Here is a 27,360-nt window from a genome sequence, read left to right on the forward strand (position 1 = left end):
GATGAAGTGATTTTGGACTGATGTAAATATATACTGAAACTTGACGTTTTGGCAGAGAGGCAAGACAATAATTCTAGTTTTGAGTCTTAATAAAAATACAAATTGGTTTTGCCTTCTTGTGTTTATTAAGCTGTGTCGACATGCTGAGCTTTAGAGATTTTTCTGCTGGCCAATGAATAACTGACATGACTTTATTTAGTGCTACTTTGTGATGACCTTTGAACCCATCTGTTGGACCCATCAGGTATCGGGACTACAGAGAGCTTCCGGACTACGCTGAGCCGTACGCATACACTCTGCAGTTCTGGCACGTCCTGGCTGCCCGCCTAGCATTCATCATTGTATTTGAGGTCAGCGTCTTTTTCTGATACTAATGATAACAGACAGCAGTCTGGCTTTGGAAATGGATTCTTTCATATCCTGATGTCAATGCTTTTAAGCTTTCTTTCTCCACCATTGAGTGCCCATCTCCTCACTAAGCGTTTTAATGTACCATCAAAAGTGCTATAAATAAAATGTATTAATATCATTATTATTAATCATCAATGTCAATGTCTCAAATTCGAAATTCCCTGTGTTTGATGTTTCCCACCTCATCATTTTAGTATTTCATTAATTCATTTTTTTATTAGGAGACATGGCTCTGGCCTTAGGGTTAGGTGATGATGTGCTCTGTTTTTGCAGCATATGGTGTTTTCCATCAAGACGCTGATTGCATACCTGATCCCTGACCTCCCCAAAGACCTGCGGGACAGAATGCGTCGAGAGAAATACTTGATCCAGGAGATGATGTATGAGGCCGAGTTGGAGAGACTCCAGAAGGAGAAAAACGACAAGAAGAAGAAGAAAGAACAGGCCCATCACAAGGAATGGCCCTGAACGCAACAACTGGTACAGTTGGAGAATCAGAAAACAGTTTATAAGACATTATTCAGCTCGGTTCATGACTATTTTCGGGTTAAACTGTAGGGTTTTCTCTGTGTGGAAGCCTGGCCAATGTTAGCAGCTCAACTATTAAAAGATATGTACACTACCGTTTTAGAAGTATAATTGGCCCAGGCTTTCCGGAGACATACAGTTTTAGCCTCTGTTAGCTCAGTGTCATGTTTAATGTACATTTAAGAGCCATCTTATATAATTGGCTATTTAATTTGTGTAAGCTGGATGGATTCAAACTTTGCAGAAGAGTTTTTCAAATAATTGTGTTGGAGCTTATTCAACAGCAGCTATTCGAGCGGAGAAAGTCAAGGGATGGTGGCTAGAAAGTCTACTATTGTTTACCGTCTGTTGTTTAGTCAAGGACCTATTCTTTTAAAAAGACCACATTTCAATAAAAAAATATTCTGAAAGTGAGTGTAATGTCTGCTAGGGGTGCACAAAAAAAGATAAGAGAATCGCGATTCTATCTCTGCCGATTCAGATTAGATTCAGAAATTCCAAGAATCGATTCACATTTTTTTTCTTGCCACAACACTGTTTTCCATTTTTTCTACGACGTGAGCTCCGTAATGTGGCACTTGTAATGTCCCGCTAACATGGCAATTCGACTGGCAGCATCCAGGGAAACACACCAGGAAATCCTCTTCACTGTCCGCTCTTCATGCCTCACAGGCCGGACTCGTGAGCTCCGTAATCTCCCGCTAACATGGCACTTAGACTTTATGCAGCAACCAGGAAGCACACCAGGAAATCCTCTTCACTCTGTCCGCCCTTCATGCCTCACAGGGCGGACTCCTGAGCTATTTTGAATCGTGAATCGATTGTGAATCTAATCGTGAGATTTCCTGAATCGTGCTCCCCTAAGCCTCAGTAATCAATGTATTGCATCCTGTATGTGTTATACAATAATACAAATCTAAGTAGAAAGTAGCTCAGCTAACGTTCACAAGATTCATAACAAGTTATTTGGTTAAGTTGAGTTTTTTATTTAATTTGAACTCTTTCCAGCCTTAGTCCACAAGTAGTTAAAGGTAAATATATTTTACATTGTAAAACATGGGATAGGGTTAGGCTAACCGGTTGGGTTAGAGTTAGTCTAGGGTTAGTCTGACCCTAACCCAACATGCCAGAATAGTTGGCACAATTTGTGGCCAAAATCAAGTAGCAACAAAGGAACGACAAACTCATATTAAACCTTTCAGAGTTGTTGACTTATATAATGCTCAATGTTTTTCCAGTGTTAACAGGCCTTACCATATCGTTTTTCCTGTTCCCAGGTTATCAGCTGGTGTTTGATATTCACTGCACAGTGGAGAAAGGGGAGGAGCGCTGGGTTTCCTGCATGATAATGGACCCTCATTCCTTCCTCAAGCCATGTCAGACCAGCACCTCCAAGAGGACAGTAGATGAACTGCATCGAGCGGGCCTTGTGGCTTCAAACATAACGGATGTCCTCTTTTTGCTACTTTTTTTTTGTCCGTGTGTTTTTACCACGTTGGACCATCTATGCTACAGCGTATGTCTTCAGATCCTGAATGTAGATTCCAAGCAAGACTAAACTGTTTCTTGATTTAAACAAGAGAACAAACTCTTCCCAGCTTACTGAATGACAAACCCTGTTTACATTTCTCCTTGTTTGAGGAGTTCACATATTGCTTTATTGTAAATAAAGATATTTAAATGTCAGGCCATCTGCTCTGCTAGTGCAATAAAAAACTGAGAATGCAATTTCTGAAGAAATTGCGGTGTTATTGCTGGCTACTGACAATAAATGAGTCTGTACTCGCCTCGGTAGCTAAAGTGTGTTGATTGAAAGCTGAAGATGTATTTGCCTCATGTGTATTAGGGAGCTGAGTAGCATTGCTTAATAAAGAGCTTGAAGCTGAACTGCATTTATGGCTAAAATGTGTATTAAGGGGCAGCTAAAGAAGTATGAAGAGTTTGAATGATATAGTGCGAGCAATAAAAGCTTTTCTTATAAATTGTATAAAGAAGGAGTTGAGGTGCGTGTGAGTGTGCGTGAGTGTGTGTGTGCGTGTGATATTTTAAACTGCAGTTACACCCGTTGACTGTACAAATTCACTGAATTAGAATTTGGAGCTACCTTTTTAAAGTGAGTGCATGGCGGGGTTAGGTAAAAACAACGCTAGCTTACAGTTCTCCAAATAAAAAGATATCCACATACAAATATCCATGATTCACTCACATTTGGCCAACAAATCGTTCCTTAAAGCACGACCAAGCGTCAAAGCCTTTGTATGCCTTCATACCTGTAAATCAGGTACATATATATGTCAGGAAACCCGATTCCTGGTTCTTTGTTTACTTGTTTTTTAATGTTTTTTTGCTGTTTTGCTTCTAAAATGTATAGAGAATAAGTTCAAGAGAAACTTTAAAGAGAAATGTAACCCAACTAACTTAAAACATTGAATGCTTTTATTTAACGCTGCACAACATGCCAGAAAAGTTTTGACCGATTATGCTTCACCGATTATTTCTGACAATGTCGTGGATGAGCTGAACATTTTGACGTTTAAATGAAGTTGAACAGGTTTGCAGAAGAAAAAGGATAATAAATGTTGGCCCAGCAATCCCACCAATAAAAGTTACTTAGATATCTCTTCTATGAAATATGTGGCAGTGTCTACAGCTGGCTAGAATGGAAAATGCTTCCCATTTGAATTTAGATCCATAACTGCATTAATAAACATTATTTATTGTAAATTAATTTGACTTTGACTTTTGTCTCTTTCTTTGTGTCGAATTGAGATGGTACAACCCTTTTAACCTCCCTAAAAAGATATACCTGTGCAAGAAATATGTAATGATTCTAGTAGGGGTGTAACGGTATCCGTATTCGTCACGTACCGTCACGGTTCGGACGTCACGGTTCGGCACATGCAGTCACACGACGTATACGCCTTTTTTTTTACGAGTGAGAAAAAAGTCAGTTAAAAACAGTTAAGTATTCAAAATGCCAGAGTTCCTTATTTTTAAACTGAAACTTGCGCTACTGTTCAAAAATAAATAACAACAAACCTGGAATTATGCATTTGGGACTTTTTTTTGCTTTTTCTTGTTGTACCGAACCCGTACCGAACCGTGACCCCCAAACCGAGGTACGAACCGAACCGTGACTTCTGTGAACCGTTACACCAGATTCTAGTGTTGACCAGGTTAGAAGCAAAACCACCTTAAATATAACGGGTTTTAATACAGAGCAGATTTATTTAAATGACATTTGAGCTAAAAGCAGGCCTAAACGGGCCATATGATGCTTTTTTTTAGGGTTTCCATTTCCTGTATTGTGTTATATATGTAGTTGTTTATGTAAATGGTCTGCAAAGGCAGAAATCGGCCCTTTAAGATAATGATAATACATATGATTACACCTTCTGGGAATTTTATTTCCCAACAAAACATAGTGCGTGCTGATTCAAAGCCTTAGCCACTTTGTGATATCAACACTGGGGAGAAATTGCTTAGGCCTTTATTTATTTGCTATACTTTTGACATATTTGAAAACACTTTAACAACACTGTAATCAGCTGTTACCCACCAAGCAGAGGTTTGCAGTTGAGTGTAAACTCCTCGAGGGTTGCTAAAATCAGCCTCTGTGTAAACATCATTGTTGATGTAAATCTCTCTCACACCACCAGAGGGGATCAGAGTGCTTACACTTCAGCACACCGTACAGTCACACTAAGTTATTGTCATGGTTCTCATGATTACATAATAACAATAACAACAATATACTTTTCCCAATTTGTACATAATGCAAATTGAGTGAATTCAGGGAGGGGGAGATTATCCTTTAACATCACACATGTTTTAATATAAATGCAGATGTCATGCTGCAGTTGGCCAAAAGGAAGAACAGCTTGTTATCCCCCTCAGTCATTAATTAAAGCTCCATACGTTTTGATGAAACACAGCACTGCCTCCACAATAATGTATTTCTATGGGCTTCTCCACGGGAAAGTGCTTCTATAATTTCACTTTCAAATGCATCTGTAGCAGTGTCTAACACAATGCAAATCCCAAACACATGCATTTACACAACAACATCTATCACTATCTGCTCATTTTGAACATACAAATAATCATAGATTAGAGATCAGGGGCTTGTCCTCCAGCAAAGATTAATTACTCTGGTGGCATCCGCACAAACTCCATTTTGATTATTAAAAGCAGGGGACAGAGGAGGCAAACTGTGTTTTGTTTTCTATCAGGGGAACTCTTCTCCTCCCTAAGAGGATTATCCCGGACACACGCTTAGGAGTTATGTAAGGCAGTCAGAGGATAACATCTGACATTTCCTCATATCCTTCATTTTGGCAGCCGAGTTAAGGGAATGTAGATCGGTTAGGATGTTTGTAAAAGAAAGACAGATATGTCGACTCACTAAACAGTAATGATGACTTTTATATTTAGCATGGAAGGACCTGTCACCTTAATTCTCTATTTTAAAATATATGTTGACTAAAGCATAGGTTCTGTGATAAATACTATATTGTATATTATTTGTATACTTCGTACAGTGCATTTACAGCTACATATATATGTTTTTCATATTTTTATTTTGTGTTTCCTTTATTCTCTATCTGTTTCTTGATCTTTGCAAAACTTGCTTTGATTTTTTTCAAATGTTATGCACCACTACACCAAAACAAATTGGTAAAATCCACTTAGTAATATAATGGATTCTGATTCTGAAAAGAAACTAAGGCAACAATGAACATCTTTATTTAATTTGAGTGCTGTTTCAATTATGTGAATACTTCAGAAGGACAGGGGGAAATTATGAAGCAACAAAGTAAAGAAAAAAGCTTGACTCAGAAAAAGAGACATATAAGTTTTTGATTTCAGTTCTTGGAATGTCCAATGTTCCATATTAAATCTGCGTTCATAAACATATTTGAATCAACAATGGATCAAATAACTGTGTCATGTGAAAGGTGATGCTCATCCTTTCCCTGGATATTCTTTCAGCTCTTTGTTTTGGTTTAAAAGCCTTTAACTTCACTGTTTGGTTCACTCTCTCAGCTTTAATCAGTGTCATTATGTCACTTAAAATTGTTTGTCAGCAGGATAAGTGACAAATGATTGGATGAACTTGTTATGACACTTGTTGAAAGGGTGTATAGCAAGTTAGAACGCATTACATTTTGTTGCAGATCCAAATAACGGGATGGCAACACAAATCATTTCTCACTTGGGTTAACGTTGCCGGATAGGGCATTTGGCTTTAGAAAATATCTGTGTTCCAAGTGCCCTTTAGTTCCCAGCTGCTGATAACCCCACTGTGACAAAGCAACATGGCGACCAGCTAGCAAAGGTGGCAGGGCATACAGAGCAAAACAGACATTTCCCTTTGTTTAGGGAAGGCCATTGGGAACTGTTGGGGCCGTTACGGAGAGTAAAGTCTTCAAAGTCTCTGTCGTCTTGACCTGCTACATCTTATCCCACAAACCAACCACCACACAAACATTTTGGAATTTGCGGTGATATTCCTCTACCGCAGACAACTGACCTTATTTGATTCGTCCATCATTCTTACAAACATATCCCATCTGAACGAAACGCTCTATGTGCATTGTGCTGAATCTCTTTCTTGGACAAATGCATTATATTTTAGGCAACTTCTGTTATTTTTATTTTGAAATTCAGTTCCTGACGGACGCCAAAAAAAACCGAGATTATGGAATTAAACCAATAAATAAAAACAAGGATAATTGTGTGTTATTGGTAAGTAGGCTTGTTTGAGACGCGTTGCGGCTCGCCTCGAAAGTAGACGAGAGTAGCCGATCGCAGCCGGGGGAGGTCTCAAAAAGCTCGCCTGAAGTCGGACAGCTACGAGTCTTCTTCTTCTTCTTCTTCTTCTTCTTCTTCTTCTTCTTCTTCTTCTTCTTCTTCTTCTTCTTCTTCTTCTTCTTCTTCTTCTCTCGGTTATTTGGCGGATTGCAAACAACTTTAAGGTGCATACCGCCACCTCCGGAGTCGGCTTGACTCGGTTTGCATTTATAAAGAATGCACACATGTGTTTAATCGTTAATGTCAGATATGTACTAAGTAAATACATTTGTTCCTGCTCAAGATTAGATTCAACTTTATTGTTATTGCACATATTACAGGTACTGAGACAACGAAATGCAGTTTAGCTTCAAACCAGGTGCAACAAGCAGTAAAGTGAAAAGTAATGTACACAATCTACAGAATAAAATATAGAATTAATTGAATGATGAATAAACAGTGAGGGGTATGAATACACTAGATATCAGCCTGTGAGCAGTATGAACAGTGTGTATGAATATGCTAAGATATATAAAGTATGAAAACGGTAAGCAGTGCAAGTATAGTATAAAATATATGGATATTCATTTCATTATGATAAACATTGTGGAACAATGATGAAAAATGGGAATGGATGTGGCGACGTAAAACTGACACAAAACAACAACAAACTTTTGCCGAGCCAATTGGAGAGTTTCATCACCAGCACTTGGTAAAAACCACCAATGAGCGCTCAGCTCGAGATACCAGCGAGTCGTTTCCCATCAAGCATTTCGCTTCCGCAGCCCGTGGAGAGGAACTGCGCCGCCTCGCCGCGCCTCGCTCTCAAGGCTGCGGGCGTCTTTGTCCCGCGAGATTTCAACGTCTCATGTAGGCGGGCCTCCAGAGCAAGTCGGACAAAATGACTAACCATCATGCAACGCACTAGCAAGACGTTGATCGCAACTGCGCAGGTCTCGCTTGTCTCAAACAAGCCTAATAACAGTGTGTTATTTTGAAAAGAATATCAAATTAGAAGGAAAAAAAGATTTTAAAAATACAGATTTCAGTATTCTGAGCCTCTGAGCCCCATTTATTTTCCTCACAGACGGCAACAAAAGTCCGAAATTATACGATTTAAAATAAAAGCAATAATTGTGGCTTGATATTGAGTAAGAACATGTTTTTATGAACCACACAGCTTCCGGTCTTCCACGACCCGACCGGAGAAAAGAGAGGCTTCTCAATACTCAAATTTCCCCTCCTCGACTCCCCTCCTCGGTTCCCCTCCTCGAGACTTATGGCGCGTTTCCACTGCAGCGGGGTAGCCCCGTTTAAGCGTCCCGTCCTCGCTCTGGCTGCCTCGCTGGCCGGCCCAGGCCGTGGCGCATTTCAATTACAGTTTAGGACCTGGGCTAGCAACGCAGTGTAGGCGGGGCGATCAGCTTTTTGGCGGGCTTTTTTGGCGGACCGACGTTGAGATAAAACTGCAGTGGCGTCATCTTCAATGCGACACAACTCACACACAACAATGGAGGATATGGAAGCGATCGTGTACTTGTTTCTTGGTGTGTGGCTTTTTATCACAGCAAGAAGAAGGAAAGGGATCACAGCGAGAAGGAAAGTGATCACAGCAAACAGGAATGTGATGCAAAGTAGGCTGCGTATATCAAGACGAAATGCAGAAGAAGCTGACGAGAGAGTTTTGGAAGTCCTACAACGCTGCAGAGACTACAACAGGAACAGACTGCAACGCTACTCGGTAAGCTATTTGAAATTCAAGCACCAGTAAGTACTGCCCCATAATAAGAACATTTGAGGCAATATGAGATCATGAAAAGAAAATCTTTAAACATAAATACCAAAGTGTAAAACACAGCAAAACTATATTCATAATAAATGCAAGTGTAAAATAGTGTGGACAATCGTAAACATGGATGGAGGCTAAAGTATCCACAACATAAAATAATATTAAAATATAACCTCAATCTTTCTTCTAGACATGTTAAAAGCTTGCTTGAATGGGTTACAGTATAGGTTTCTTCTTTTGTTCTCTCATCTTTGAAATATATAAGGAATGTGTTGTTTGAGTCTAGTAGAACAAGGGTATTACAATTGAGCAATTTCTACTTTTATGTATTATGTATTTATCATGTATTCTTAATAACCATTACAAAATAAACATGTAATAATGTTTTAAACAAATATTATCTGAATTGAAACTAGCCATGTGTTTAGGCTCACGCTCACAATACGACCAAAGTGTTTTCAAATATTTAATTAATTGTAGCTACCACTTTTACGTATTAAAATATGTATGCTTTTGTTTGTGTATTTCAGAAGTTACGTCGCCGCGGACCATGTGTTTGGATGCTCGACCGAGCTACCGAGTGGTGGTCTGTGATAGTTCCATCTTTCACACACACTCAGTGGGTGGATAACTTCAGGATGTCTGAGGAAACCTACACCTACCTGTGCAACAAACTGCGGCCAGCGATGGAGAGACAGGACACAACATTCCGCGAGTGTATACCTCTAAAGAAGAGAGTGGCCATCGCACTGTGGAAGCTTGCTACCGGCTCAGAGTACAGAAGCATTGGACATCTTTTCGGAGTGAGCAACACCACTGTGTGCCGGTGTGTGCAAGACTTCTGTGCTGCTGCAGACTTTGTTGGTACCGGAATTAATTCGTTCACCAGACCGGCAGAAGTTTGCAGAAATGGCTGCCTACACTGAGAACCGGTGGGGGCTCCCACAGTGTGTAGGTGCTATTGATGGATCACACATACCCATCTTGGCCCCACAGGAATACCACTGTGACTATTTCAACCGGAAAGGCTGGCACTCCATCATCCTTCAAGGAGTTGTAGATGGAAAGGGACATTTCTGGAATGTGTTTGCAGGAATGCCTGGGAGCATGCATGACGGTCGGTTTTTGAGGCTGTCCTCATTGTGGGAGTTGGCCAGTCGTGGCAACTACTTTCCACCTTGCACCAGGGACATTGGTGGGGTGAATGCTGGCTATTACATCCTGGGAGACAATGCCTATCCCTTGCAAAGCTGGCTCTTAAAACCCTTCCCAGACACTGGACGGCTGACAGCAGAACATGTGTTCTACAACAAGAAAATTTGCAGCGCACGGGTAGTGGTTGAAAATGCATTTGGTAGACTGAAGGGAAGGTGGCGTTGCCTCATGAAAAGAAATGACTGTGATGTGAAACTTGTTAAATCAATGGTGCTGACATGCTGTGCTCTGCATAACCTCTGCGAGAGTCATGGAGAGGACTATGATGATGGGTGGGATGCATCAGCAGCAGAGCCTGGGGTAGCAGTGGCTCAAGGTGCAGAGGAGGAGGGCACTGACATCAGAGAGGGTTTGATGCGCTACCTGAATATGTAAATTGCATTGTATTGTATTCATTGTATTTCACATAAATAAATCTCTTTTTTTTTCATATACATGTTTGTCAAATGTTTTAAACAAATATTATCTGAATTGAATATTTAGTAAATATTTGAAATTCAAGCACCAGTAAGTACTGCCCCATAATAAGAACATTTGAGGAAATATGAGATCATGAAAAGAATATTTCTAATAAATTAAGCGAATATCAAAGCTAACTATAAACAAAGTGTACAACACAGCAAAACTATCTTCTCTAAATCAAGGTGCAATTCATTATCAACAAGAGATAAGTCAAATAAGTACTTTATTGATGGCAGTATACAAAAAAAAAAAGCGTGTATAAAAAAGGCATGCCATTAAACCATACAAATAAAAAAAATTATGGCACATGGCAGTGTAAAAATAAAATGAAGATTTTAAAGAACAAATAAAGTACACTTTTAAAAAATAACTAGAAAAACAAAATAGGTACAATAACTATTAAGGTTATTTTATGTAATGTCTGTCGATCGTTATGTGTGTGTCTACCAAGTAGGCTAAGTTGGGAATTAGCCAATCAATTCAACTCAATCAATCTTTTTTTGTTGAGTAACATGCTGTCTTTGCATAACCTTTGTTTAGTAAAGACTTATAATGACAGTGGTATTTGACTTCAGATGACGACACATACATGTCATGTGAAAATCTTAAAGATATTCTTCCCATGTCTTATAATAAACAACACTACATTTAAATGCAGATGACAAAAACCCAGACAAATGTTTGTGAGGAAAAATAGTTTTTAAAAATTGTAATAAGATGTGATATTGGTATTTATTCTTACAAATAGCCAGTGTATCATCATGAATGTACTATAATAACTCTTAACAAAACACTACAGCATTTATTGTCCAGCATAAACAATAGTAGCCTAACGCAGTTCTAAATTATTCATTATTTTCTAATATATGATAATCATAGTTATTTTATGTTGGACGAGGAGGAGACGGGCCACGTCGGCTGCCCAGTCCCCCTAGCACCTCGCCAAGAGTGCGCAGGAAGGCGAGGTTGAAGGTCTCTGTTTGACCGGCCTCCTCCCTTCTCAAGGCGGCCTCCTCCCTTGCCAAGGCGGCCTCCTCCCTTCTCAAGGCGGCATCCAACTCCCATCTCCGCTCAGCAGACGCTTTGGCCCAGTCCAAGTGCCGTTCCTGCTGGGCCATGTGCTGTTCATGGTGCCGTTGCTGCTGCGCCTGATACTCTCCTCCTCGTTTCCTCTTGCCTGGGTGACAATAAGATAATAATTAGCAATAAGGAAAAAACACAGGACGGGTACAGGTCACACAAGGATATAAGAATAACATGTATAAACAGAACAACAGTAAGGTGAACTAAAGAAAGTGCTGGCCCTAGATGTTTACAATGATTGTGAAAGTGAATTACATTATGTCCAACCTGTTGGTAATGAATATAAATATATGAGAATATGAACATGAGCCAGGTGTATTAAAATGGTAAGGCTGCTCTACAGTTTCATCCTTTACAGGCTGATGCTCTTGTAGAAAGAAACTTGACTAGTGACAAAGCTGACATCTGTGTTGAAAGTTAAAATATATGTTTTAAACCAATTCGAATAGAAATGTTGTATTAAATGCATAAAAACACTTGGGGTGTGTCTTTTAATTCATATTTTATGAATATGCTGTAATTAAAAGTAGCTTTTTTCTCTGCTATGAAATTCGGGAGAGCTCTGGCCCACTGGCACTAAATCCTCAAAATTGTTAGTGAGAAAAATGTGTTATCAGGAAGTGAAGCTCCAGGCTGTTGTTCACAGACTGTTAGCTCACCAACACAAAGACACCATCATTTTCATATCCTGATTGTCTTTGTGTTATATTCCAAATGTGCAGATAGTGAAGTGTTAGCAGATGCACCTTCCTAACCTGATATGCAATAAATACCATGCCTGAATGCCGGATGTAATTAATATGATGGCATTGTGTTTTAAGCAGATAACTGCAACATCTTTTTAAATGTATTCCATTGATTTTAATTTGTGTTCTGCTTTTTTATTGCATATGTAAAGCACTTTATCTGTTGATAATGAATATACATATATGTATATGATTGGATGTCACACACAACTGTACTAGCTGCTTACTAGCTAAGACTTTACTTGTAACAGAGCATTTCCACACAGTGGTATAGCTTATTTTAATTACTGACGATGGATGATCCAAGCTTTAAAACACAATTCCAGTCGTTTTGTCATTTCTATTTCTTACCTAGAACCACACGCTGCGGTGTCGTGATGGCACTCGGTGTTGGTGGTTGAGTCGGGTTAGGGTCTTCGGCTGGGGTCTGTTCTGGATGCAATGACGATGTGGACGGAACACTGCCATCGCCCGTTGTTCGGGAATGTTCCTCCTCACGAGTCCCAATGTAATCATCTAGAACAGCAAAATGACTTGTTAATTCCACAAACTACTGCAGCACAATACTAAATAGCAACAGCAACTATAGAAAAGAAAAACTGAACGTAAACAATGGCACATATGTGTTGGCAAACAATAGCTCTAGCTAAGGCTATCTGCCTTTAGCTAGCTATGTAGCTCTTCGGGGCTCCATAAAAGCATTAGCTAGCTATGTAGCTCTTCGAGGCTCGATAAAAGCATGGGTTGTCGAACATTAATGTAAGAATAAAATAGACTTATTTGCAGTAGCGTGGCGTGGGGAAAAATGTAGGGGAAGCCCATTTTTTGGGTCGGGGGGTGGTCAATAACGTAACCAGATGAGTGATTACAGCGCCCGGTATCATTTTACACACATTTGTATCACACAGATGCAGGACTTGCACACGCCTGTTATCTAACCGACAGGTCCGCACGCACTCTCCAGCTGAAACTCTCTCCTTATTAATTTAAGCATTTTACTTATTAATGTATGCAGACAATCACACAATCTATGTGATTTTTGGATTTACCGTGCCTCTCAATTGCCCGTGACAGGTTGGCAAGGTCGATGAATCCTGAAGTTGCCCAAGGATTGTTCAGGGAGCACGAATCCTTGTCAAAAAGAAGACATGGCCAGCAAATTAGACGCTGAAGTTTAGCGCTTCCAGTTAGCCACTCCGTGCGGACATAATTGTCCTCATTGAACGTCCGATTCTCTCCCTTTTTCCTCTGCGTACACACAGCTCGAGTGCGGGCATTTGCCTGTCATCTGAGTTAATTTTTAGTTGCTGCTGTAGCGGAAGTTTAGTAAAGTTATGTTTGATTAAGTACGCCAAATCTCCACCCTCCATAATGCTTCATTTGCTTGATAATTTCTAACGGCGGTGATGACAGTTACAGTATTAAAACTGATGTTGATGTGATTTGATTGGATGGCAGTGTCCAATCAAATCGCCAGCCGCCAGCCGCCTCTGAAGGGAAGCAAGAGGCGGCTAGCTTCCCTTGGCATGGCCCTGACCAATCACAGGTTGGCAGGGGCATCACGTGGGCCTCATCTGATTGGTCAATCCCTCCATTTTTTTTCACCAAGGGAAGCTAGATTCGGCTGGCCTCCTCTCGCAACAGTGAGTGCAATCTACTGTTTCACCATAACATCTAGAGGGGCGCTGTTTGTTTCACTCTTTGTAAAATACTCAATGAGAATGGGGGAGAGCCGGGCCGGCAGCAACACACAGCAAAGGAGAATTATCGAAACAAAACAAAGTGTTTTTATTTATTTATTTAAATTATAACTACAATCCGAAAAAACAGGGGAAGCCTGGCTTCCCTTGGCCTCCGGGAGAAAACGCCACTGCTTATTTGTTAGAAGTGAGCGTACCTTGCAGGGACTCCAGTAAAGCCGTTGCAGAGTCCAGGCCTCCCTCCCTCCCGCGTTCGGACATCTGTGCAGAGACATCCTGGAACACTTTTACATTTCTCGTTGTTCCGTCGAGCTCCCGCTGGATTTTATCATCCCCAATGAGATGAAGGAACGTCATCACCTCCTCGGTCGACCACGGTGTGCTTTTCTTAGAAGTAGCCATTTTTGCAGCTCCTCCGTTTACAAAATGCTGTGTATAAAAATGCTGTAAGCTTGCTTCTAGATATATATGCGACGCCAGGGATGAACTCGCGCGCAATCTTGTGACGATTCTCTCTGACCAATCAGCAGTCGAGAGTGTTGACGTCACTAGTTCAGCCCTGGCCCTGGTCTGAGGGAACCACGATTTTATGAGGCCGGAAAAAGAGGGAAAAAGTACCCGCTGGCCGGTACTAGGCTATATGGAAACGCCACCAAAAACCGGCCTGGCCGCTTGAGGACGGTTAAGGACGCTTAAACGGGGCTACCCGCTGCAGTGGAAACGCGCCATTAGACCCGCCCACAGGAGATGCGAGCGGAGGACCGAGGAGGGGAACCGAGGAGAGAGGAGGGGAAGCAGCAGACGTTTAAAGAAATGAGAACTCCTCTCCTCTGAGCGGTCATTTTAAAGCGACGTCCGTTCATTATTACGTGGCAACAGCTGCATCAGCTGTCGAGTGTTTTGTCATAGCGCTGTATTTTATAATCTCTGTTAGATCAGCTGAACATTGTTCCCCCACATATTTACTTTGAATTCATTGAGAGTGCGGTATACCGTATAATGAGACAATAACAGGCACAGATGCGGACACACACACACAAATATATTTATATAAATATATACAATTTAAAGTATGAGAGCTCAGCACTCTCATAATAACGTAACACAATCAGAGACTGGATATATCCCCCCCCCCCCCTCTCTTTGGTCGCTGAAATGGGGAATTGAAATTACGGGCCAAAAGTTGTATTTACAAGTATTAACTTGTAATAATAATAAGCCACTTACAATTTTCCGTGAGATCAGGGAGCAGATATAAGATGGAAGTTTCCCTAACATACAAAGCCATGTTAGGGAAACTTCCATCTTATATCTGCTCCCTGATCTCACGGAGAATTGTAAAGGCTACTGCCTGAGATCGAATGCATTTTATTAAATGTGCCAACTGCTAGGACTGTCTTAGGGAAGACAGCTTTTAGATGCGCAGCTCCTCTGTCTTGGAATAGTATGCAAATTAAATGGAAACTGAACAATCTGGTGCCACTAAATGTTTTTAAAGCTCGGTTGGATGCTACTCAATCGGAAGCTATTGGTACCTGTTTATGTGGATAATTATGTAAATGATGCTGTATGATGTCCTTTTGTTGTTCCATTTATGTTTTTATGTTTCATGTGGAACTACTTGAGCAGGTCTCCCTTGAAAAAGAGATCAATGATCTCAATGGGATTTATCTGTATAAATAAAGATTTGAAATTAAATTAAATTAAAAGTAAGCAGAGGACACCAAACCAACTGAGACCCGTCTTTCCGCCGCATCTACGCACTGTACAACACACACCTACATACTGTACCACACACACACATACACACTGCCTACAACACACACTTACAGCTCCTAAAGCATAATCAGGCTACAGCCGTTGTGTATTTTATTATGTAACGCACTAAATGGTCTTAGAAAAATATCGACTCTTTGTAGGCCTACTACAGCAAATAAAGAGATCCAGAGGATGCATGCAGAGCTGTCATGGAAATTTGTCGTGGAAATTTGAGTATTGAGAAGCCTCTAAAGACGTGCTGCAGGCAAGAAACACATTACCAGTAGAAATACATTGCTTTTAAAAATCGTGCTGTGCAACACGAAAAAAAGGGGGAAATCGTGTTGGTGAACACGAATCAATAGATTAAAAATCGTGTTGGTGAACACGAAATGCCATGAGACTGGGTTGGTATTAAACATTCGGAGAGTCTGTGATGAAGGCTCAGTTAAGCTTGAAATCAAATACATCTGATTGCCCAAATATTTACGTGTTCATGTCCTGACGTCATTGTTCATTTGGAATATTTACATCCACTGGAGGCCAAAACACATCAGACGATAGCTTCATGGTGTACAGATGAATCACTGCATGCTTCAGATAAGGAGGGCTGTTTGTCTGCTGGCGGGCAGATTGTTTGCACTCAGACACTCGAGAACAACGACTTGATGTCACATCCTGGATCATGGCTGCCATGCCAGGAAAACTAAGAAACAACATGAAAAGAACCAAAGCGGTTTCCAGGGCAACACAACTCAGAAGTTCTTGAAATGAAGTTGTTCATCTCTTATATTATGCCCTTGTGAAGTCACTTGGACTTTAGGTAAATTCAGGTTACTTGACAAACAATGCACCCTCCAGCAATATGACTGGGTAAAGTGTGATGGGGGGGAGGTAACTGCTATGGTTACAGCAAGGAAGCCTGAGGTGAAATTAGGCTGAATTAATTGTGTCCTTGTATACTCCCTGTGTCTGAAACTCAGCCGTGTTGCTTTTCACTTCATTAAGCTGCCGTCATTAGCTTTTTATTGCAAATGATCTTCATTCTAAGCTGTCACTAGACTGAGTATGTGACCTTCTCTTGTCTCTTTCAGAGGAAATGTCACTAACACACAAACACCTCAAATACATAACTGGGCTTAAGAGCTGCGAGAGTTTGTCAATTCAAGTTTTTTCAAGAGAGAGTTAACTTATAATAAATGTTCTGTTTATACTGTACTGTGACTCCAAGACAATATGTAAATTGGCGGCAGTTTCCAGATTGTACATTTTAATGACAATCTGACCTCATGACCTCTAGTCCCAACTCCTTCCTCCCTCCGATGGTCCCACAACAGCCTGGCTTATCAGTCATTATCATTCCTCCCTATCTTATTGTGGGCTGAACACTCACTCCTTCACCAGATAGCTCACTTTACTCTCACATCACTGAATCACACACTCCCCTCTCTCTGCCTCCCCCACTTTCACCGACAGGCCTCTTAAACTAAAGCATACAGAAAACATAATGTCTCTATCCTAAGCTCCTACTGCTCTACTCTCAAGCACTTCATCATTATAAGCTCTCTAAATAATGTTCATGACCTTTAATAATGATCTTTGAACTCCTTAAAAGGGTTACTCATACAGTATTGGTCTTATAGTTCGAAGTGTTGGTTTCATATTCATCTTTAAAGCTGTCTGGAGGCAGTCAAATAAAAAGGTTTGAAAATGTGGCTTGTGGCGCAGTGGACAAGTGCGTTGGTGTTCGGATCAGGGGAGCACAGGTTCAAGCCCCACTGCAGTCAGCATGTCGTTGTGTCCCTGGGCAAGACACTTCACCCCAAATTGCTCCTGTGGGGATTGTCCACAGCATTGAGTATGTAAGTAGCTTTGGATAAAAGCATCTAACAAGTAACTTGTAATGAAATGGCTGCCCTTAGATGCATACTGCAGATGATTCATATTGAATTGAATCATTTTTGTAAATACTAGTTTAAATAAACTCATTATTTCTCAAATTACTTTATCCATTTATTATTCTACATATTCAAACATCCCCCTTATGCCTCAAGTTCAAGCAGGAAGACTGGTTATACATTCAGTCACTCCACAGCTGCATATAATCATCTTATCATAGGTCTTCCCTTTTAACCAATTATATTTCACCACAATCTCCAGCAGCCAATCATCGTGCTGCAGTCAAACTTTGGGCCCGCCTCTACCCCATTTACCTCCTGTCATAATGTCCAGTGCCCAGGAGAGCTAATCCAAAGACCACACCTCATCACACCTCCTCTTCTTCCCATCTCCTCATCAAATCCAGATCTTCAGCATCACCACCCGTTTCTCCCTTAAGATATACAATATCGGTATTGGGGTCTAATCGCCAAAGACTGTAAACATTTATATCATATGCCGCATTCGTCAATAAATGTTCTTTAAATCAAAAAATTAGGTCTCTCCTGATTTAACTGTAGCTGATTTAAATGCATGATAAGCATGATATAGTGGAACAAGTAGGACATCACAACATGAGTCCATCCTGCATGCTTGACAAAAACATGCTCCACAGCTTATTGACGCAGCTTCTCACAGTTATTACAGATGTTCTCCTGCAGGTTGTATGATTTCTGTGTTATCTTAAATGTCCTTTTTCATATGCGTTAGAAGCTCAAAGGTATTCCACATTAACTTCTCGTTAAACTGCTGCTTTCAATTATTCATCTGTTACATTTTTTATCGAGTCAATAATTCTTCACTTCCAATCATTATGAAAAACATGAAATATAAATGCATTTTCGAGGAGATTTTGTATTCATGCCAGCAGCATTACTCTAGTAGGAGGTGTACAAGGTGTGATAAGAGCACAATAGGGTCAACCCCCATGGGGCTCCAAATGTCCACTCAAAGATTTGCTTTGTGCTGTAAATAGAGGAAGTGTCTATCAACTGGCATTCATTTTTCGTGTATGCTGTATACGAATATTGTCAAAGGAGAATTGTGGAAAGTATCATATTATCTTTGCTTATGAAACATAGATATGCAGGAAGCAGGATCACACGTGTTTCTTGCAAAAAATCACGATAATACAACTCGTCACATAGCTTTTAATGTAACTGTCAGAACATGAGGAATGGACCAACATTAATAATATCATGTTAATCAAACAATCTAAAATGTGAACATATTAATGCTCCTATTCCAGCTACAACCCACACATCCATTACACTCCTTCAGCCTCTGAATTATGGATAGTCATGAAATTACTTCATATAGATCGGGCTCAGAGATTAAAACGCCTCTGTGGTGTAGCACTGTATTTGTCTAATTTTGCAGGATTCCACAGAATTTCATAACTTATGTAAAAGTAAAGTTATATTATTACACCTACGCTGATAGTACAGTGCTGCTATAATACAAAAACTGCAATAGTATAGTGTAAACATATTTGGATTTAAAATAACCCTTAATAAAAAATATGTCGTTTTTTGTTCCTCAAACCAAGATGTCTGTTACCTTTAAGGGAAAAACGGATATTAATGTCAAACTGCTGTATTCTACATAAACAGGTCTTCCACGTTTATATGACTGTATGATTTTTACACCAGCTATATGGTCTTTCTGTCATAAATGTGTTGTATTTAAGCTTCTATTTTTTAAATATTATATGCCCCTTCAAAACTTTAAAAAAAAACATAAATGCCAGAAATTAAGTCAGGATTAGGGTTCTACCATTTTTACAGGCATTAGCTTGATATTGTTAACTGAAGTGATCAATAGATGCAATGGGAAAAGCAGTAGTTTCTCTAGTGAAGAGACAACACCTGCAACACTCTAATGTCCATCTGGACTTGTGAAAGCACCTACGTCACGGTGAGAGGTGCGGGACATATAAATGAGTCCCAGTGGGATCTGTCAGCTGAGGTCTCTATTCAACACCATGCCTCTGAAGGCTTTCTGTGTCCTCACTGCCCTTACAGTCAGGACAGAGGGTTCATTTAAATAAAAGTGATTGACAAAACGTATTTGTAATCGATGGACGTGTGTCTGAGCAGCAGCAACACAAAATCCCCGCTTGGACACAGGTGATGGACGTGGCTGATGAATCAGAGAGGAAGCTGAAATTACAGTTCCTGACTCGTACGCTAGAGCTCCATATCATCACCCTTAAATGATGTATGTATATAAGATGCTATTGTTCGATCACATGCAGGAGCGGCGGGTAGGCTACTGCAGGCTAGGGAAGGCTAAGCCTTCCCAAATATTTTTGTCACTGCATGCAAGAAAAATAATAATGTATAATGTGTGTGTCTTTGACATTAGCGCTGCTATGCAGCCACCTGTGCCCTGTACTACGAAGCCAGTTCAACATACCCTGGATATGTTTGAGTTATCTTAACTAACCCTAACAAACGCGCTCTCGCTAAGCAGTCATACGACGCTGGTTATCAACTCGGTAAATCAAGCCAGGGTTTCTCTCTCCAGCTGAGAGCGCGTTCACGTGAAAGGGGCGTGGTTAGCAACATTTAGCAGCGTCATACTTCATTAATGAAAAGTAAACTAAAATTAGACAAATATGAACTTTAAACATCCATGACTTAAACATATAATCCAGGACACAAGCCACATAGCTGCAACTGCAAGGTGAATACAGCTGGTAAAAGAAAAAGTGTCTGAATGCGCACATTAACAGGTGTATGACATAACTGCCCCGTTTAAGACACGAGAGGATCTGACTTGAATTACATTTGACTTGAGTGTTTCGTCAAACTTAATGTATTGCTTAAAATAATACTTCTGCATACAGTAGGGCAGGCTATGTGACAATGTAGGTGATGCACGGCCAGATACGGCTCGAGAAGCTGACTCAGATAAGGAAATATATGATAGATTATGATATTATATGATCGATGATCTGATTGATGATGTGATATGAATGATAAGTGTGACACGTCGGCGTCTTCTCTGCATACGGCAGTTTAAACTTTATTTCCTTTATACTTAATAGATTTAAACTCCGCACACTGAGCTCTGATCAGGCGGTGCCCGTGCTTTCACTGAGTTTATCTCTTTTCTATAGACGCCGGAGGCAGGCAGCGTCAGGTAAAACAAGTTATTTAGCCTTCCCAAACCTGAGCCTCACGCGCCGCCTATGATCACATGCCAGTTGACCATCAGTCCCCAAACAAGAATCACCAAACCTTTCCCCCCCTGAGAAATGCACAAGAAAAATAAGGTTCTAAAAGGGTTTTGCTTTTTTTTGTTTCACTAGCCATCCAAAAGGCTTGTAAGAGGATTTTTGAAATGCGATTTGTTGACTCACTCAGAGGTTATTTGTCATGCTCAAATCCTTCTGATGCAACACTACTTTTCATTTTTCACCCAAACGGCCTCTTTTCATTTGAGCTCAGAGTAATACTGAAAAACAGCTTTGACCAGATCTCTATAGAAATGTGATGGAAATAAATAGAGCACAAGTCAGATATGAGCATTGCTGTTACATTCCCTTCACAATAGGATAAAAGACACTCATATTGAAACATAACAGAAGTGTATACAGACATTGAAGAAAGGACATGTGTATCGAAGGGAACAAGGCTCTTCTTAGACATTATTCCACATATAAAATAATTGAGGACGAATGTGGGTGTGCGAAATCCCTCTGATTTCTGTGACACTAATATGGGCTGATCCCTGAGCCCAAACCCCCCTCGTTTGATCCCATAAGGGTCAGTTCTTCTGAGTATCTGCCATTAGTAAAGCTGTGTGTCAGTGTAACAAGGTGGAAGGTTAGCAAGGAACTATATTTTTGACAGGATGAATAAGATCAGGATGAGTGATCAAGTGTTTATGCAAACTAGGACGCACTGGTCCAGATCAGAGCGCTCTCGTCCCATCTGAGGACAGCAGCTTGTACAACGTTTACATGTTTGATATGGTGCTCGAATAATGGCAGTGTGAATACCTCAAATCCTCGTGGATTTAAAAAAAAAAACTCATCCATCCATATTAATCCAGCCATGCAGATACTTTACATTTGCCTGCTCCACAATGCAATGGAAGTCAATAGAATAAAAGGTATGGTATAACATTGGAAAGGGGCATTTCAAAAATTGGGCAAAATGTGTCGCTACAGATAATCCAAAACAAACAAGAGTGTGAGGGGACTTTTACTTGAGTAGTATTGAATCATTTCAATCATTTCAGTTTTAGAATGACCCTTTCAAGATGTTTTTGAAAGGTGAAACGTAAAAAAAAAAAAAAATGTAACAATTCATTTCTGCCCTAGTTCACAGTGAGCTCTGAGGATTATGAGTTTAGCGAGAATGCATCATCCAAATGCTATTTTATAAGAGTATTATTGATAGATTTTTTAGCCACTTGGGGTGCAGTGAGACAAACGTTTAATAACAACACTGATATATTATCACCTGATAAGGTAAAATACTGGATGTGTGAGCAAACACATCAAGCAGACTTGAAGACTGCTGTTCATTTCGATTCTTGTTTCCAGCTACCTGGTGAGTCCAAAATTCACTTTTATAATTCTGGTTGATTAGCAATGAACCGCCAGCACAACATTTAAGTGGACATATCATGCTCATTTTTAGGTTCATTTTTTAATCGTGTGCCTATACTGTGTTTCTCCCCAAACCTCCTCTTTAAGAGAATTGCGCAATTTTGAATGAATTAAATGCATTTGTGTTTGACTAAAAACAAGTTTGCATTCCTTTTGACATAGTTCATGTTTTGTAGGTTTCCACCCAAAAGCATCACGGCAGGCTTTGAAGCATTTCATTGCTTTTATTAAAGGACATTTCATAGGGTTATACTTGATTTACATAATTCAAAGAAGACGTGAAGCAGACACAGCATGATCTGCAAAGCATTAAAATTCATGTAATTTCACAAATGTTACTGACGTGTTTTGGATAATGATCCACATTACGAGAGAGGCGGTGAAAAATCACAAGAGTCACTGTGGTGGCAGTGTTCACAAAGCATACACTGTGTAATGACCATCAATGCCTCTAGCAGCTCATTAAAACAGGTGAGAATATTCCTCTCAGTCCAATTAAAAACACTACCCATGTGTACATGACCTTTGCAATTACAATTTCCTGTGGTAACAGTAACATTTACATAAGAACACGTAATATCAAAAACAGACAGCACGAACAGTTGAGAAGTTATTGAAATGAGTGCACTTCCTGCTTTAGACTTAAACCCCACATAACTACTTTGCAAGAACAACATTACATTAAATCACATCAAATGGATTTTCTCATCTGCAACAAACATCCAGGGTTTAGACAAGACTACAGGAATGTGTTTGTGCTATGCCATTTGAGTAGGGTCTGTGAGGGTCTGTCCCACTGTCCTACTTCCATTCTTGAGAATTCCCTCAGTGGTAACATGACCCAAATTAATGGCTGTTGTTTTTAGACCATCAACATCAGAGTCCTCTAACTGAGGCTCTAAGAAAGCCACTCTCTTTCCGTTTGACCGCCGCTGTCCTGATTCTACCTCTCTGGGGTCTGCACAGAGGACAAATGCTCGTCCTCCGCACCCTCCCGATGCCCCACCCCGGTTTTTCTGGCATCGACAGGGAGTGAGGTAGAGGTAGAGCAGCACCAGAATGATGCTGACCACGCAGGAAGCCAGGGTTGTGAATGCAGTATTGAAATGCTCGGCCCCTTTACGGCGCGTTAACCCGCTTCTGGAGGCCGTGCTTTGGTTTCCAACCACAACATTCACCTCAGGAGACTCTTTGGGGCCAAAGTGACGCCCTCGAGCTGCCACGCACACATACACACCAGAATCCTCCATCAGGGCTTCTTGGATTTCAAGGGTGCCATTGGGGGAGACTATTAGGCGAGCACTGGTATCGTTGGTTGATGATTTCAGCACAGTCTTTGGGGTAACCCAGAACACGTCCTGAGTTGGAGAAGTCAACCCTGGACATGGCACACTTAACCATTTACCGGGATCTACTTGGTACGTGTTTGCCTCAACTGGCATATCTGAAACTACTTGCTGGCTACATTTAGGTCCTGAAACGTCTCTACATGGGTATTCACCGCGGAAGACTATCAGGGGGCGATACTGTCTCCACATCCAGTACTCCAGCAAAGCGAGTAAAGCACAGTCACAGACCAAAGGATTTTCCTGTAAATAATTTCCACCTTGCAGGGGTAAAGACAGCAATCTCTGGACGGGAACCTTGGAAAGCATGTTGTTTGAAAGATCAAGGAAGGTCAGATTACGAGGCCCCCCAGGTTCCCAATAAAGCCCCAAGGGGAAAGCGTTCAGTCTGTTCCCGGAGAGGTAGAGCCTCTGCAGGCTGTAAAGATCACTGAAGGCCCCGGGATTAATCTGGGAGATCTGATTGCCAAACAACAGCAGCTCTTTCAGTTCCTTCAACCCCGAGAAGATGGACGAGTTCAGCACTGTTAGTTGGTTGGAAGAGATGTCCAGGTGGATGAGATACGGCGCCACCGTGAAGGCATTTCCCTCAATTTGGCTGATGGAGTTTCGGCTGAGAATCAGTGTAGCAAGCCGGTCAAACGGTCCGGAAGTCCAGTCCACAGGCAGGGCAGTGAGGGCATTGTGGCTCAGGTCCAACCGTGTTGCATAGCTTGGGAGATCAGAGGGTAGCACAGACAGATTGCGCCCGCTGCAGGAAATGATATCACTGGCACAAAGGCAGTAGGGTGGGCACATGGCCACAGAGGGAGGAAAGCCAAGACACAGGGAGAGCATCAAGGCTGCAGTGGCCCGGTTCCAGCGGTTGCCTCTAACACTGGTCTTCCCTAAAAGCTGTGAGGCAGTGAGACGCATCCTGGTGTTCCCGTCGGAAGGGCTCTCAGGTTACTGTCTCGCTGGGTGGACACATGTCATGGTCACAAGCCTCCAATATAAACTGAAGCACACAGGAAACAAAGAAGAGGAAACATTTAAATCAATCTTCCTTCAATGTTGGCACTAAGCAAAGTTCCTACTATGTTTGACAGTCACAAGAAGTGAAGCCTTATGGACTTAAAAAGACACCAAGAACAGTAAGAACATGTTATAAAGGCATTACATGCAACTCAAATTGATATTTATTTCATCCTGACGTTCATATTTCATTTTGTATCTTCTTATTCCCCATATTGTTTTTCATTTCTCTGTTTTAATTGATTTGTGTCTTATGGTTGGTTCATTGCATATTTGTTCTGCTTCTTGTGGTCATTTATCTTTTGTTAATATATTCTCTAATAGGTTGTTGCTTTGTTTTATGTTATTGTCTGCTTCTTAACCTCTACTGTCACATTTATTATTTGTATGTACTGTCTGGATTTAATGCAGTCTTGTGTGTGTGAAAAAACATGTAGTACTATCACCTGCACACATTAACTGTTAGTATTTGTTTACACAAGTGCAACCTAATCCATAGAGGTTAGTAATGAATACACCTCCACCATATTCCCATTAATAATACAAGCTAATTGCTTCTTGCATTTGCTCACAACATCTTAAGTGTTTTCAATTAGTTTCACTTAAGGCAATCCTAACATCTACTGCATAACACCTGACATGTTTAAGGGTCTCTGTCTTAAAACATATAGCGTTACAGTTGATTGTAGTAGTCAATGTGATATTACACTAAGATTATTATACACAAACTCATGCAGTATTTCATATTGTAATTAATTTACACAAATGTATTATTCTAAATCTCCACATGAAGCTGTTTTCTTTATCGGACAAATACAATTTTTGATCTGCAACATTTGGAAAATGAATAAATGTTCCTTATAATCATTTAAGTCATTAATTATTATTCTGTGTTGCAACATATTTATTTGCAGGACTTTTGATGAAGATGACGTCGCTATGTTCTGAATGCTTAAACGATCAATCAACCAAAAATAATTAGTAAATGACATGATGCTGTCAATAATTAATTGTTACAGCCTCGGTAAAGTTTAAGGAAGTAAGAACATAAACCTGTAGAGTGAAATGAATTATTAATAATTATTCCAAATTGTTTTTATGGGCTCATTTTATATGTAATCCTGGCTTGAAGGGAGGTAACAACTAGGTTCAACGACTTTTCTAGAACCAAAAGAAAGGGAACAAACCAGTCGGCAGCCTCTTCACATCATCAGCACCCACAGATCGGCTCGCGCTCCCCGGAAGCGATGCAGCTCCGGGTCCTGTGTGTGATCCAGCTCCGCGGTAATCCAGCCGGCTTTGAGGAGCAGCTGCAGCCGCTCTGCTCACCTGAAGCTCGGGATGTACGCTGCTGAGGGAGGGGTCACTCTGGGAGTAAATACGGAACATACCACGAGCTAATACTGTGAGAGGGAGAGGTGGGGGGACCATTTCCCTCCAAATAATGGTCGAAGACTTGACTGATGATATGAATTTATTGAAATCTCCAATATCAACGTAAGAGCTATACAGAAACAAAAATAACAAATACATTTAGGCTCCATCCGTATTAGAATCACTTTAGCAAACTACCAAATGTTAACTGTAAACAGACAGCAAAGCTACAAAACAGCATAGCCTAACAACCCACATTTTTATATTATAGTTAAAACCAACCGTGTGCCTCTTCGGGGGGTGCTAAATTTAAACAAACTTTATCCTTTACTGTCTCCGTCTTCATATGTAGATATTACTTTTCTCCGTTAATCTCCGCTCCTTTTCTCCGTCACGTTGTTTCCATGGCAACAACAACTTCCTGTCAACAGCGTAAACTCGCCTTCACAATAAAGGCATCTAAATAAAACAGTAAGTTAACTTAAAGTGGACCAATTATGCTGGAAAATATATTAGGTCATACCTATACAAAACATGTCTGTGTAGTTTTTTGCTTAAAATACCAAACAGTTCACCCATTGTAGCCATGCCTCATACTGCTCATACCCCTCTTTTGCAGCCCTGTTAGAGAAATGCGGATTTTGGGTCCTTAGCTTGAATAAAAGAAAAAAAGAGGAGGCGGAGCTAATGCCTGACCAGAATTCTACCGGAGATAAAGTTAAATTATGCTGTGATAAAACGCCATCCTGTTCTAAACCACATCAAAGATTATTTCTGAAATAATATGGAGCTCAAATGCTTTTTCTCTTGCGGATTTATCACAAGGTGAGTTCCTTTTTTTATTTCCTGCTTTTTAAACACATGTGCTCTTCAGTACAGGTTAGCTCTGAGTGTTAGCGAGGCTTGCTAATGTAAACAAAGACGAGATTACGTCCAAAACACGTCAGGCATTGTTTCTGATAGCAATTTTCTGTGGGTCCGCTGCCGATTTGATGTCAGATCGGCAGCAAATCTGTATCCGCTCGTTGTACCCCTGTTTTTAAAAGATTTGGGTACGGAGGAAAAGAGAGAGGGTTTTATTTTCTGACGCTGCGTGAGTTCCCCGACGCACCGGGGACACATATTTATGTATAAAATACATCACAAAGTGCATTTAGCATGATAGGTCCCCTTTAAATTACATTTAAGACATATACAACTGCAACAAAAGTAATAAAAACAATGTAATATCCTTTTCAGTTTCACAGAACACAAATTGGGTTATTTACAATAGTTAGGTAACTCTTTTATTGCACTAACAGCAACAATAGGTTGTAGCATTCAAACCTGCTCATGGACTTGACGTGGTCCTCGCTTTTGTTATGTCTCTCCAACAAGTTACGCAGGTGCTTCCAGTCTACATATCCATCCCTCGTAAATGTACCTTCAGCTCCTGGGCTGGGGAAATGTCTGTAAATTTTTACAGAAATGTGTGTACTTGCGCTGTATTCCACCCAGGGAAAATCTTCATACCACCTCGACGAGAAGCACCTTGCTTTTCCATGATTAACAGTGTAGGGGAACATCTTCAGTTTTGGCT

General features: G+C 40.6%; 4 protein-coding genes across 9 annotated transcripts in view; 2 read left to right on the top strand and 2 right to left on the bottom strand.

The window, feature by feature from the left end:
• The window catches only part of LOC117552462 (anoctamin-4-like), an 81,246-nt gene extending 78,415 nt beyond the window's left edge, over window positions 1–2,831 (top strand). For all 5 annotated transcript variants that reach the window (XM_034225909.1, XM_034225913.1, XM_034225912.1 and 2 more), the window contains 3 exons: window positions 245–350; window positions 685–891; window positions 2,217–2,831. In XM_034225909.1, coding sequence (XP_034081800.1) covers window positions 245–350; window positions 685–879 — 301 coding nt within the window. In that variant the 3' untranslated portion in view covers window positions 880–891; window positions 2,217–2,831. The remainder of the gene's footprint in view (window positions 1–244; window positions 351–684; window positions 892–2,216) is intronic.
• Window positions 2,832–8,148: 5,317 nt separating this feature from the next.
• LOC117552543 (protein ANTAGONIST OF LIKE HETEROCHROMATIN PROTEIN 1-like) lies at window positions 8,149–10,170 on the top strand. Of its 2 annotated transcripts, none has more exons than XM_034226111.1 (2): window positions 8,149–8,499; window positions 9,052–10,170. In XM_034226111.1, the coding sequence occupies exon 2, from the start codon at window positions 9,431–9,433 to the stop codon at window positions 10,109–10,111; it is 681 nt and encodes a 226-aa protein (XP_034082002.1). In that variant the 5' UTR covers window positions 8,149–8,499; window positions 9,052–9,430; the 3' UTR covers window positions 10,112–10,170. The 2 variants fall into 2 exon arrangements, with proteins under 2 accessions (XP_034082002.1, XP_034082003.1); XM_034226112.1 differs by having other exon boundaries at window positions 8,156–8,473.
• Window positions 10,171–10,674: 504 nt separating this feature from the next.
• LOC117552546 lies at window positions 10,675–14,147 on the bottom strand. Its single transcript, XM_034226120.1, has 3 exons — window positions 13,925–14,147; window positions 12,379–12,543; window positions 10,675–11,375 (listed from the first exon to the last, which is right to left on the bottom strand). Exons 1-3 carry the CDS (start codon window positions 14,127–14,129, stop codon window positions 11,083–11,085), a joined length of 663 nt encoding a protein of 220 aa, XP_034082011.1. The 5' UTR covers window positions 14,130–14,147; the 3' UTR covers window positions 10,675–11,082.
• An 8,146-nt stretch (window positions 14,148–22,293) lies between these two features.
• On the bottom strand, window positions 22,294–25,742 carry LOC117552534 (amphoterin-induced protein 2-like). The gene is made up of 2 exons (XM_034226091.1): window positions 25,595–25,742; window positions 22,294–24,390 (listed from the first exon to the last, which is right to left on the bottom strand). Exon 2 carries the CDS (start codon window positions 24,306–24,308, stop codon window positions 22,806–22,808), a length of 1,503 nt encoding a protein of 500 aa, XP_034081982.1. The 5' UTR covers window positions 24,309–24,390; window positions 25,595–25,742; the 3' UTR covers window positions 22,294–22,805.
• Between the last annotated feature and the right edge of the window lie 1,618 nt (window positions 25,743–27,360).

This window comes from Gymnodraco acuticeps, unplaced genomic scaffold (assembly GCF_902827175.1).
Source record: "Gymnodraco acuticeps unplaced genomic scaffold, fGymAcu1.1, whole genome shotgun sequence".
In the NCBI taxonomy this organism is placed as follows: domain Eukaryota; kingdom Metazoa; phylum Chordata; class Actinopteri; order Perciformes; family Bathydraconidae; genus Gymnodraco; species Gymnodraco acuticeps.

Coding starts and splice junctions, on each gene's coding strand:
- LOC117552543 (XM_034226111.1), top strand. CDS start 9,431: ATGGCTGCCTACACTGAGAACCGGTGGGGGCTCCCACAGTGTGTAGGT.
- LOC117552546 (XM_034226120.1), bottom strand. CDS start 14,129: ATGGCTACTTCTAAGAAAAGCACACCGTGGTCGACCGAGGAGGTGATG. Junction 12,544..13,924: donor TTTACTGGAGTCCCTGCAAG/GTACGCTCACTT, acceptor TTGCTGTTCTAG/ATGATTACATTGGGACTCGT. Junction 11,376..12,378: donor ACCGCAGCGTGTGGTTCTAG/GTAAGAAATAGA, acceptor ATTGTCACCCAG/GCAAGAGGAAACGAGGAGGA.
- LOC117552534 (XM_034226091.1), bottom strand. CDS start 24,308: ATGCGTCTCACTGCCTCACAGCTTTTAGGGAAGACCAGTGTTAGAGGC.